The sequence below is a fragment of the Cucurbita pepo genome, chromosome 2, assembly GCF_057944985.1.
Source record: "Cucurbita pepo subsp. pepo isolate OVF chromosome 2, ASM5794498v1, whole genome shotgun sequence".
NCBI lineage: Eukaryota > Viridiplantae > Streptophyta > Magnoliopsida > Cucurbitales > Cucurbitaceae > Cucurbita > Cucurbita pepo.
In genome coordinates, this window is record NC_141799.1 from 1,938,313 (window position 1) to 1,950,718 (window position 12,406).

Below are 12,406 nucleotides of genomic sequence, written 5' to 3' on the forward strand. Positions count from 1 at the left end.
TAAATAAATGTATATTTAATTTGATGACAGCATGCAACGTCCATTGTCAAAAACTCCTCTATCAGACATTTTCCTCCAGTTCCACTTCGACATCTCCATCGTAAAACTTCACTCTCTTGCAGCTCTGTCTAGTTCGGTTCACTGTCGAGTTTATCAAACTGGCTCAAGACTACCTCCGACGAATCACAGAGTGTACAGCTCATGACCCGTCGAGTTAGACCGCTAAAATAGCCTCCTTAACTGTCATCCCAACGACCTCCGATTCGTCACCATGGTCCCTTCTTATTCTACACGCAGTCAACAATCACTGGAATCAAACACAGCGTATCGCCATTTGCAAATTTGTTCAATCAAACAACACATTCCACATGATGGCTCCACAACATGACACCACCACCGTTGATTCCCATGATGGATGCTCTTTCGAAGAGCAATCGACATTGGATAATGTATTATCTAACTAACTTTGATGATGTTAGTAGTTATCTTAAATTTTTTAAAATTAAATTATTTAATTTTATAATTATAAGAAAATTATTGTAAGTTGACCGATGGCAACCACTAATATTTGTATAAAATAGTAATTTAAAATATTGTTTTAAATTTTATTATTTTAGTTATTTGAAGAAATTAAATCAAAATTAAGTTGATGCATGGCATTAATTATTAAATTATTATGCTAACTTTGGAACATATAAATTAAATAAATATAATTTGTCAATGGACCAAAATTAAATTTTAAACGCATAATATATTTTTAATCGCTATAATTTAAAGCAAAGTAAAAAAATAAATTATAAAGTTTGTGAACGAAAAATAAAAATTAATAAAAATTAATAAAATAACAAATTCGATTTTTTTTAGTTGGGCTTCTGGGCCCATGGGCTCGACACGTCATCAAGCCCACTATAAATTCAAATATTTTGAAAAGAAATTAGTATTTATTCCGACCCGCCCATGAACGCGATGCGCTCTCATTCAAAGTGGTGCCACAACGGCTACGTCTGGTTGGCCACATTTGTTTAAAATTACAGTAGCTTTTGAAAGGAGCCGGGCGAACTTCGTTCGAATTCGAAGTATTCGAGATTTCAACGACTTCTCTGGTCGCTTGCTGGAGTCGTTGTAGTTTCTAGGGGTTTTTGCGACTTGGAATTTTTGAATCTCGCTAGGGTTTACAGGATTTAGCGATGGATCTTCCTCCTGAAGTCGACAATTTCATCAAGGAAACAATAGATCATTCATTAGGTCTACCTGTGTCGGCGGAGACGCTGGAGTTGAAGCTTCGGGTCTCTGAGGATGCTCAGAGGCGGCTTGGTCAATATTGCGATGCTCTACAGTCCAAAATCAAAGAAAAAGACCTGTTGATTGAGCGTAGTAGGGTTCGTATGTGTTGTTGATTTTTTGTTCTTCGTTTTCTTTGATTTTTTTTTTTTTTCAGTTTTTCGTTTCCTCACGTATCTGTTCTTACTTCGTTGTTGATAGGCTGAAGCGACAATGAACGCACAAGCTTTGAAGAAATTTGTCGAGGAGAATCGAAAACTGGCTACGGAGTGCCTTTTTCTTACAGGTCAATGTGAAAAATGGGAGAGAGAGTGCTCTTTATATGATCACGACCGAGATGCATTGATGGAGTTCGGGAACGAGGCGGATCAGCGTGCAAGGGAGGCTGAGAATCGTTTTCACGGATTGCAGGAAGAGGTTAGACGGTTGTCAGATGAACTGCTGTTCTTTAAGCATGAATACGAGAGGAAAAGGGTAATAGCATCTCCTCTCACGCACTCACGTGTTGTTAGTTTTATTTTTGTATAGTAAAGAAAGTTCAGTACAATGGAGGACATGATATCTGCGGTATAATCGTCCATATCAAACTGGCAATTCAGATTAAGTAAAAGTTGGGTTTCTCAGGTTTAATTGGTGGGGTTCTATTTTTGGGTTGTGTGCTATGCTAAAAGATTTTTGAACCTCTGGACCTTGCAATGTCTATCTCCCCTCTTAGATTGTTTGTTTATTAGTTGAAGGGTCATTGTCATATAGTAATGATCTCGTGAGTTAAATGCTTTAAGGTCGATGTTGATCATTTCTATGAACGAGGAATCATAAAATGCCTCTAATAATTGAGTTAAAAAAATGGTCTTATCTGAGCGTAGAAATTACTGTTTAGTTAGCTCGATGAACATCAACTACTTTGTTGATTACGTAATTATGTCAGTTGCCAATTTTTACTAGTAGCCTAGCCTAGCATGCAAGCCGTAAGTCAGGATAGTAGTTCGTTCTTCCATTGGTTGTGTTAAAATTGATGCATGTGCATTTTTTACAACGCTTCAGGTTGATTCATCTTCTGATGGTAGAGATTTGGAGGATAACTTACTCGAGTTGGTTTTGCCAACATGTAATTGTAATGATAGATCTACAGCTGCTCATGCATTTTTAGAAGCAAGCAGTGATCAAGATTCAAGCCAGAAGCTTATGAAAATGTGGAATTGGTGAGCTTTTGTTTCTGTTTTTGTTTTTTTTCGAAATTTTATTTTTATTATGATATAAAAAGAAAATAGGGTAGAGGACCAAACAAAAAAAAAAAAAAAAAAAAAAGCACGCAATTGTGGGATCCCACACCGGTTGGAGAAGAGAACAAAACATTCTTTATAAGAGTATGGAAACTTCTCCCCCGCAGACGCGTTTTAAAAACCTTGAGGAGAAGCCCGAAAGGGAAAAGCCCAAAGAGAACAATATCCGCTAGCGGTGGGCTTGGACCGTTACAAATGGTATTAGAGTCAGACACTGGACGATGTGCCAGTGAGGAGGTTGAGCCCCGAAGGAGGGTGGACACAAGGCAGTTTGCCAACTAGGATGCTGGCCCTGAAGGGAGGTGGGTTGGGGGGTCCCACATCTATTGAAAAAAGGGAACGAGTGCCAGCGAGGACGCTGGACCTTGAGAGGGGAGGATTGTGAGATCCAAAATCGGTTGGGGAGGAGAACGAAACATTCTTTATAAGGGCGTGGAAACTTCTTTCTAATAGACGAAAAACGCGTATGGGGAAGCCCAAAAGAAAAAAGCTCAGGTAGCTAACCTCCTCTAGTTGTTTAGGTTTCTAACTCTGTTAACCTTTGTTGAAATTTCCTCCTAGCTTAAAGCCTTCAACTCAAAAGGCTCTATCACTAGCTGCTTACCTGAAGGCCGTGGAGAAGGATTGTGAACATCTGAGAGCAAATCTTCAAAAAGCTGAAGAAGAGGTAAGCTTCGGGCATTTCTTTTCTGGATTCTTGCTTTGTGAAACCATATTTGGCTCCAATGATAGCTTATTCATGCTAGTTATGCAGGTGAAGTTGTTGTATGAAGATAATATGCTTCTTGACGAGGAGAACAAGAGGTTGCTGAAACGGCACCAGGAAGATATAATTCAACATTCAGGTGATAAGCAGGCCAACAGTGGGTCTGCCGCCAAGGTCAGGCTCATCAACTTCTTAGTACCATTTAATAAGTACTCTGATTTCTCAAGTTTTTCTTTGTTTTCTAAACTCTACTTTCCAGTCCTCATCATATATGCATCGATATTTTATGGTAAACTTAGGCTAAAATTTCACAAAACTATGAAAAAACAAAGAAAACATAGGTGTAATTAGATATTATAAGCTTAATTACATAAATACACTTGCTTTTTGAAAATTTTGCTTATTTTCTCGTCATTTCTCTACTATAAATTTCTATTTTTTCTAGAAAACTTTTGAATTCCGAGTCAAATTCTAAAATTAGGATCAAGTTCAAACACTTGACATAATTTATATGTAAATAGTAGATAACGAAACAAAGGAATTCGTTAAAGAAAATAGTGTTTATAAGCTTAATTTTCACTAACAAAAAAACAAAATAGTTATCAAATGGGTTTTAGTTTTTAGTTATTTAAATTTAAGCTTATAAACACTACTTATTATGAATTTCTGTGTTTGGATGAAAATTATTGTAAAGAAAAATTGAGAGAAAACTAAAATAGTCATTTATAACGATATTTTTAGTTTTTGGGTATGCCATATTTGAAATATAATATCATCTTTAACCTCTTGTATGCAGTCAAACAAGCGAAAATCATGTCGAAAAATGAGCAGTCCAATTGAAGGGAAGAATATCATAAATGAAGTCAACTCGACACGACAACCTCTTTCACCTTTACAACATAACTCCCCAAGCTCGAGAATGCGAAAGAAGTAGTTGCAACCCAAGAACAGGTCACCCCTTCCCCTTTTCCTTGTGACATTTTGCTACCAAAGCATATGACTGACCTAACATAATAGCAGTATTCGAATCTAGCTAGCTAGAAGTACGATAAGATATCCCTTGCTAGTGGAAACAATTCAGCTGAGTTGTTGATTTGAAAGGATATGAAGGAAAAACTCTATAGTTACGTGCCAATGTACCTGTATTCTTGATTGTATTCTTGATCATACTTTAGGCTTTAGATAAACTTTGTACGTATTTTGAAACTAATCTTAATGCCTATGATTTCATTTATGTTTCTAGGAAAGGTCGATGCATTCTTATGTTCATAATGCAGAAAGGTAAAAATTATTTCTAGAACACACTGCATTGTTCAAATATAAACTACGTAAAACATGTGAGAAATAATTTAAAATTACTTTGATAACGAGAAAATAATGTATTTACAATCTTCAATGAGCATGGAATATCATGTCAATTTGAGCATATTTTAATTATTGTCTAAATGTCCTTCGTGTTTTTTTTAGTTTAGTAGTGTTGGAGTGGGAGATTCGAGTCATTTGTTGTCTACATCCGTAGTTAAGTCATTTTAGTCTTTGATTTTTGAAGTATAACGGATAGGATAGGAACAAACCGAAAGCTGACTGGACTTGTTAGCTGCTTATGTGGCTTGGTGATTGGTTTTTTTTTGTTTTTTCTTTATTTTTTTATTTTTTAAATGTAACAATTAATAATTAAAAATTCTCCATTTATTATATTACTAAAACAGTTTCAAAATGCACCAACTGGGTTCCATCAATTCCTTCAATTCTTCATTCAGGTATCAAATGTGGTTGATTTTTGCAATAGTAGAAATGAATTGAACAATGCTTCAATCACGGAAAACTTATATGAAGGAATTATATCTATATATATATATATATATATATATATATATATATATATATATATATATACTCGAAAATTCAACGATTTATTATTTATTTTTTAAATTTCAAATGCATAGGAACAATTATAGATCATATATATACATATACATATATATATACATATACATATATATATACATATACATATACATATACATATACATATACATATACATATACATATACATATTTATATACATATACATATACATATACATATTTATATACATATACATATACATATATATATACATATACATATACATATATATATACATATACATATATATATATATATATATATATATATATATATATATATATATATATATATATATATATAAACTTGAATTCCTGTAAAAAGAATATATATATATATATATATACGCACATTTTTTTTTAATTTGTTCTTAAACCCTGATTATTTGGAGGGTTAATTTGAAAATAGATTATACAAATTTAAAGAATTCAAAATGTCAGTGACGGATAAAAGATAAAATTACCCTAAATAAACAATTAAGTGGTCACTGCATTTTACGAGGGAAAATTAAACGAAAGTATCTAAATATTGGCTAAATATCAAAACGTCGACGTTTTTGACCTTTTCCGAGCTTCCTTATCCAAATCCATGGCGTAGCTCTGTGTTGCTTTCAAACCGGAAGAAACTGAACGGAGCGCGGTGAATAATATCCCAGCAATGCCTCTGGTTCGCCTTCCTTGTTCTTCATCTTCCACTTTCCTCCGCTCTAAACAACAGCATCCGATCTTTCTCGCACCTCTTTCATGTTCGCAAAATCCATCTTCTTCCATCAATGGCGACATCAATCTCTCTCTTTATCGCTCTTCTTCCTCTCTTCTTTTTACTTCCTTTGACCACAATCCTTTCATTTTCACTAAAGGTAACAAATCTAGGAGGTTGATTTTCCATTTCGCTTCAACCTCCCAAGACGATGCAGTAGCGAGCTCTCCTTCTGATACTGAGGAATTTTCTCGAACCAGATTGCTTGCTCAGAACGTGCCTTGGAATTCTACTCCTGAGGATATTCGTTCTCTGTTCGAGAAATTTGGTACTGTTCTGGACGTGGAGGTATGTCAATTCTAGTTTATTGTTTGACGGTTTTAGTTTATTGCGAATTGATTATCGGTCCTCTTTCTCTCAGTTTTCAATGTATAACAAGATCAGAAACAGGGGATTGGCGTTTGTAACGATGAGATCACCTGAAGAAGCTCTTGCAGCACTCAAGAATCTCGAATCGTATGTAAGCAGACTGATGTTTATCTTGATTATGATTTTTGTTTTGTTTAGCTTATTGTGTTCTGTTGCGTAATTGAGGCTTACAACAATGTTTACGCTCGATCATGGAAGAACAGTCGAAGTAGAAATTCATTGCGTTTGGCTAAAATTTTTCATCACTTTATTACTTCGGGTTGAAGCATTTTGAACTCTTGTTGGATTCATTCAATGAAATGGTTCACATAAATGCAGGAATTTGAGGGTCGTACTCTAAAGCTCAATTATGCTAAGCTTAAAAAAGAGAAACCCTCCCCTACCGTGCATCCAAAACCAGTTACGTTCAATTTGTTTGTGGCAAATTTATCATTTGAAGCAAGAGCAAAGGACCTTAGGGAGTTCTTTGAGTCAGGGAGTGGTAATTTAGTTTCTGCACAAATTATTTTTCATGAGAATCCAAGAAGGTCTTCTGGATATGGTTTTGTTGCCTTCAAAACCAAAAGGGATGCTGAAGCAGCTCTTTCTGAGTTCCAAGGGAAGGTAATTTCAGGTGTTACTACTTATTTTTAGCCTCAAGATCAGTGTATATCAGCATTCTTATGGTTCTTCGTCTGTTTGAAGTGCAGATTTTCATGGGAAGAGCACTTCGTGTTGCACGTAGTAAGCAGTTTGTGAAACTTCCTGAAGAGAAATCCCAGCCTGAAGTTACATCAACTGTTGGCATGGAGCTATCTAATGCTGCTGCTGAAGTTTAAAATACGTGGTCGTCTCATGGTAGAACGAAAGAGTTTGTCATCAACCTTTCATTCTTTCTTCTTCTTCCATTTTCTTTGTTTTGTAGGTAATGCTATCTAGTTCTCCTCAGAAAGCGCACATTACTGAAAATCCATATCGGTTAACGAGTGTATATTAGATCAAATATTAGTGTCATCATTTATTTCAACCTTTTCTCTATTGATTCAAGTGTCATTACCCTCGAGAAAAGTAAGACGGTTTTCTTTAATCCTTTTTTGTAATCGCCCAAGCCCACTACTAGCAGATATTGTCCTCTTTGTGCTTTTTCTTTCGGGCTTCCTCTCAAGGTTTTAAAATGCATCTACTAGGGAGAGGTTTTCACATACTAATGCTTCGTTCTCCACTTTCCCTTTCGGGCTTCCCTTCAAGGTTTAAAAACGCATCTACTAGGGAGAGGTTTCTACATATTTATAAGAAATGTTTTGTTCTTCGCTTTCCCTTTCGGGCTTTCCCTCAAGGTTTTAAAATGCGTCTACTAGAGAGAGGTTTCCACATACTTATAAGGAATGTTTTGTTCTCCGCTTTCTCTTTTGGGCTTCCCCTCAAGGTTTTAAAACGTGTCTGCTAAGAAGAGATTTCCACATACTTATAAGGAATGCTTCGTTTATAAGGAATGTTTCGTTCTCCGCTTTCTCTTTTGGGCTTCCCCTCAAGGTTTTAAAACGTGTCTGCTAAGAAGAGATTTCCACATACTTATAAGGAATGCTTCGTTCCCCATCTCCAACCGATGTGAGATCTCACATTATTCTTATTTCTCGTAATAAAACCTCATTTCCTCAGCTGTGTCCTTTTTTTGTTACTATTTTGAACACACAGTATTGTGCTAATTCAAGAACAAGGACAATCGGTACAATTTGATCTTTACTTATTTGCTTTAAATAGAATAGGTGGGTGGGAGAATGCAATTACAGTATGCATTTTTGTTTGCATGGTCGCAGTATTGTACTTGAATTCACATTCATGTGTACTACTCATAATTGCAGTACTGTACTAATCGAGAACATTAAGCAACCGTCTGCGATTTGTTTGTTTGGTTGATTGCTTTATATGCTTAAAGTAGTCAATTCATGAATGTTGGCAAACCCCTCAGTGTGAAGAGGCAATGGGCGTCGAGTTCTTGAATTTCATTGCTTCATTCTGTTATTTGAACGATGTTATGTGGTTTCCCTGTCCGGAGCAAGTAGTGAAGATGCTAGATATTATCTTCCACAGCAGTGTTGATTGTTTGTTCTTGTTCACGCCATGATAAGTTCAACCTTGTTCTTTAGACCTTCATGAATTCTTCATATTACTTTATTGTCTCTCTGTCTCTTTCTCTTCTCCTTTTCTTCTTTTCAGGTGACATATTGTTAGGTGTGGAATCATTTCTTGTTTTGCATCTTTGTTATCTTCTTTGATGTTCTTAGTACCCAAACTTTTGTATGAATATTCTCGAACTTTGACGAATACAAAGTCGTGTTCTGTGTGCTAACGATGTCGAATTTTCTTGTATAAAATTATATTAGCTTCGTGTTGGGACCGAGTTCATACTCCTTCGGCCATACTTGCCTAACTGTGCTCTTCCAATATTGAAGGACAAGAAGAAAGTAGATGGTATATATAGCCTATATGTGCATTCTTTTGCAAGAAGGTTCTTGATCTTGAAATTTGAAGGTAACGAGTGTTTTCATTCAGAAAGAGATTTGCTGATTGGTTTTAAAATTTTCTGCAAGCTAGATTTGGTTTAATTTTGAAGGCGTAGCAGGATTTACTCTGTAGAATCGAGTTTAGCCTTTAAACTTCACAATTCTGAATTTTTGATCTCTGCAGGAAGACATGCTCGATAAAGAAAAAACGTGTAATCTTCCACAAAGTTGAGGTTGAAAAGCATCCTTGAAACGTAATGCTTCTCCCTCTAGTGATCTCTGTTAATCCAATAGGGGTATGAGTATAGTTCTAGTTGTGTTCATCATCTTGAGCTAGCAAAAAATGACTGACAAATGTTGATTGCCCTTAAGCATATGATTTCCCATTTAGTTCGATATCCAGTTCAAACCATACTCGGAAAGATTGCCTTTGCATTAGGTAACATAATTCTACTACTGATGTCAATCTAAACAATCTCTACACAATTCTACTAATTAGACATATATCAAACATATATCTCTACACAATTCTACTGATTAGGCATATATCAAACATATATCTCCAAACAAAAGGTTAGAAGTTTGAATTGATATTATCTCTACACAATTCTACTCATTAGGCATATATCAAACATATATCTCCAAACGAAAGGTTAGAAGTTTGAATTCTATGTAGGGAACATTGGGGTGGTTGGCTTCATATTGGCTTGAAGCCAACGGGCCCAATGAAGCCCTAACTCGTGTGGAGTTGTGGTAATGGAAATGCCGGGATGGAACAATAATGCAAACCTTTCATCTTCCTTACGATGACTTCCTTTGATCCTTTTACTTTTAGGCTCTTCTTTGTTGGGTGGAATGTTAAATCATAACCAACTACATTTCTATTCTCAGGCTAAAGGTTAAAGTTCATTGTAAGAGCTCAATTGTCAGAATTTGGTTAGTTCAAAATTTTCATTCAAGATTCAAGTGTTCTCTCACCTCTGTTTGTATCTTTGTGGAAAAGAAAACAGGTTAATCAGGATTGGTCGACAAGTTTTCTAGTTGGAACAGTGACAATATCTCAAGCAAGATTTGATGAATAATTTCTCCAAGTATCTGACCTTGAATTTAAAATGGAAAGGAAGTATCTTTTTCCATAGGGCCATGAAAATGGACAGCTAATTCTTCGTTGAGATATATACTTTGATGGGTTTAGTAGACTTGAAGCATTCATTATATTATGTTGTTTAAGGCCATGGCATTGGTATCTTTTCAATCACTTTCTCAAGTCCAATCCCCAAGACTTTCTACCACAACAATGGCAACATTGAGCCAAGGAAATGGCAGCCAAACTATATGTTTGGTGTTTCTACCATCAATCAACTCGATCTATGCTAATACAGGCCGACCAAAAGAAGCAAGACTTAGATTATCATATACCAGATCTCTTCTTTTGATAGGACTTTGTGACCTCGTGAGGAAGGGAGTTTTGGGAACAAAGTCCCCGGATTTCAAAGTCCCAAAAAATGAGACGTCTGAAAGATCCTACTGAGTGACGCACTAAAGCCATGAAAGTGACCTTTTGGATTAGAAAAATGGCCTATGTCGTCCGACTTCTCCGTCAAGGGATTCCTATGGATTGCATTGGAGCGTATATTGAAGAAGTTATAGAGTCGCACTATCATTGTCTGGACAAACAAAACCGAGCTAGCTTCACATGCATTTCTTCATTTGCACACAACCCCATTGACTCGTGCAAAGAAATTTGGTCCAAAATACATGTAAAGTAATTGACCTTCTTGGCTATGCTTACACAAGTCACTCTCTTTGTCGTCCAACAGCTCAACAGAAGAAATGGTTCCTTCAAGATATGGTAAGCTAAATTTAAGACTTAACTATAATGACTCTGTCTATAAATGTCTAACAAACACTGTTCATATCCTTGTAGGTATACTTTAATGGCTTCAAACAGCTAGATTGATGAAGAAGAACTAAGTTCCTAAAATTACCATTATCAAGTGAAAAGCACTTGCTCAAAGTGTTAGGTAAAGAGTATAACTTAAGTCATCCCCCACATAACCAAAATTATTTGCATTAGGACCAAACTTCTTCTTCCCCACTATATATATGTAAAGCCTTCAATCCTCTGTTTCTATCCTGAAATCTTTCTCTTGCCCACTCTATTCTAATGCATAGCATTTTTGTTAAGAGTAATTACCTTCAAATGGCTAGCTTCCATGCCGGATTTGTTTGCCTCCTGGCACTTGGGTTCTGCATGGTACAGCCGAACTTGGCCACAGTTCACACCGTCGGAGATACTTCCGGCTGGTCCCTTGGCGTTGATTATGGCACATGGGCCTCTGGGAAGGCCTTTGTCATCGGCGACAAACTTGGTTTGCTTACTTTTTTTCATCCGTTTTTCTCATGGGAATAATGTCGAACATCTTTTGTGCATTTGTATTTTTGATTGTATTCAGTTGTTTTTCTCATGGGATTAACGTCGAACACCTTTCGTGCATCTGTATTTGCTTATTTTCCTTCTCAAATCTCTTCATGACAGCGTTCAGCTATGGAGAAGGGCACACAGTGGACGAAGTTACCGCCAGTGACTACAAAGCATGCACGACTGGAAACTCCATAACTTCCGACAGTTCAGGCTCCACCACTATCACCTTAAAGACCGCCGGAACCCACTACTTCATTTGCAGCTCTATGGGGCACTGCGTCGGCGGCATGAAACTCTCCGTCACAGTCGGCGCCGGAGGACCGTCCACTTCTCCATCGTCAGGGGACGACAGCTCCACCACTCCAGCGTCACCGGCAAGGGACACCCCTTCAGTCACCGGAGCCACGCCGGCGACCACCACGCCTACAAAGCAGCTTCCAGCAGGTTCGTCGAATTCAGGGTCGTATGTTCTCCCGAATTTCTACGTGGCAATTTTGGCGATTTTGGTAGGTTCGTGCGTGTTGGCTTTAGGCTATTAAGAAATTGAGTTTATATATAAATTTGGCGGAGAGACTTGAGATATGTTTTTATGTGATTATACGCCGTCGTTTTGATTCGCATTTTCATTTGTTTGTATTGAGGTGGTCGGTTGGTTTATTTTTAAATTAATTTTGCCTTCTTTATTAAATAAATTAATAATTGTCTCTTAGCTAAAATTGCAAGATTTATTTATTTATTCAATTTTTTTTTTTTAATTTCTTCATTCTACTTAATAAATAACTAAAATATTAATTATCGATTAGACCTAGCTTAATCGATAAAATACTAATTTCGCGAGAGGACAAGGACGACAACTGTGGAGGAAGAAGCCATGGCCATGAAGACAGCGACCAAGAAGAGAGGAGAAAATGGAAGGTGAAAGGGACGTTTGAGTTGCAAAGGTTGAAGACGAGAGAAGAAGAGCGTGCTACTTCTGCACTGGCTTATCAATATATAATATATTTAAACACGCACACCCAGCCGAGTGAATTTTGAAGGAAAGGAAGACGTGTCGTCTAAAAAAAAGGTCAAGACAAAGTCTTTTGGAATGCATTTTTGTCTCTACTTGAATTTAGTAGAATGCGTTGTCAATCGTTATCAACGCGAGTATAATTTAACCAATAAAGACATGTATCTTCAATCAAGTGGTTC

General features: G+C 36.5%; 3 protein-coding genes across 7 annotated transcripts; all 3 read left to right on the top strand.

Moving 5' to 3' along the window:
* The first annotated feature begins 981 nt into the window (after nt 1–981).
* LOC111788232 (uncharacterized) lies at nt 982–4,502 on the top strand. The gene is made up of 6 exons (XM_023668514.2): nt 982–1,379; nt 1,483–1,755; nt 2,326–2,483; nt 3,126–3,231; nt 3,319–3,444; nt 4,067–4,502. The coding sequence occupies exons 1-6, from the start codon at nt 1,188–1,190 to the stop codon at nt 4,202–4,204; spliced, it is 993 nt and encodes a 330-aa protein (XP_023524282.2). The 5' UTR covers nt 982–1,187; the 3' UTR covers nt 4,205–4,502.
* Nucleotides 4,503–5,684: 1,182 nt separating this feature from the next.
* LOC111788251 (28 kDa ribonucleoprotein, chloroplastic-like) lies at nt 5,685–9,186 on the top strand. Of its 3 annotated transcripts, none has more exons than XM_087121476.1 (6): nt 5,685–6,226; nt 6,300–6,398; nt 6,626–6,910; nt 6,997–7,157; nt 8,671–8,818; nt 8,975–9,186. In XM_087121476.1, the coding sequence occupies exons 1-4, from the start codon at nt 5,837–5,839 to the stop codon at nt 7,123–7,125; spliced, it is 903 nt and encodes a 300-aa protein (XP_086977602.1). In that variant the 5' UTR covers nt 5,685–5,836; the 3' UTR covers nt 7,126–7,157; nt 8,671–8,818; nt 8,975–9,186. The 3 variants fall into 3 exon arrangements, with proteins under 3 accessions (XP_086977602.1, XP_086977603.1, XP_086977601.1); XM_087121477.1 differs by having other exon boundaries at nt 5,686–6,226; nt 8,740–8,818; XM_087121475.1 differs by lacking the exons at nt 8,671–8,818; nt 8,975–9,186 and adding an exon at nt 7,820–8,630 and having other exon boundaries at nt 5,690–6,226; nt 6,997–7,712.
* Nucleotides 9,187–10,485: 1,299 nt separating this feature from the next.
* LOC111788290 (blue copper protein) lies at nt 10,486–11,924 on the top strand. Of its 3 annotated transcripts, XR_015419904.1 has the most exons (3): nt 10,486–10,642; nt 10,718–10,814; nt 11,330–11,468. XR_015419904.1 is itself a non-coding variant. In XM_087121478.1 (2 exons), the coding sequence occupies exons 1-2, from the start codon at nt 10,624–10,626 to the stop codon at nt 11,752–11,754; spliced, it is 444 nt and encodes a 147-aa protein (XP_086977604.1). In that variant the 5' UTR covers nt 10,500–10,623; the 3' UTR covers nt 11,755–11,924. The 3 variants fall into 3 exon arrangements, 2 of the variants coding, with proteins under 2 accessions (XP_086977604.1, XP_023524383.2); XM_087121478.1 differs by lacking the exon at nt 10,718–10,814 and having other exon boundaries at nt 10,500–10,642; nt 11,330–11,924; XM_023668615.2 differs by lacking the exons at nt 10,486–10,642; nt 10,718–10,814 and adding an exon at nt 10,994–11,162 and having other exon boundaries at nt 11,330–11,924.
* The last annotated feature ends 482 nt before the right edge of the window (nt 11,925–12,406 follow it).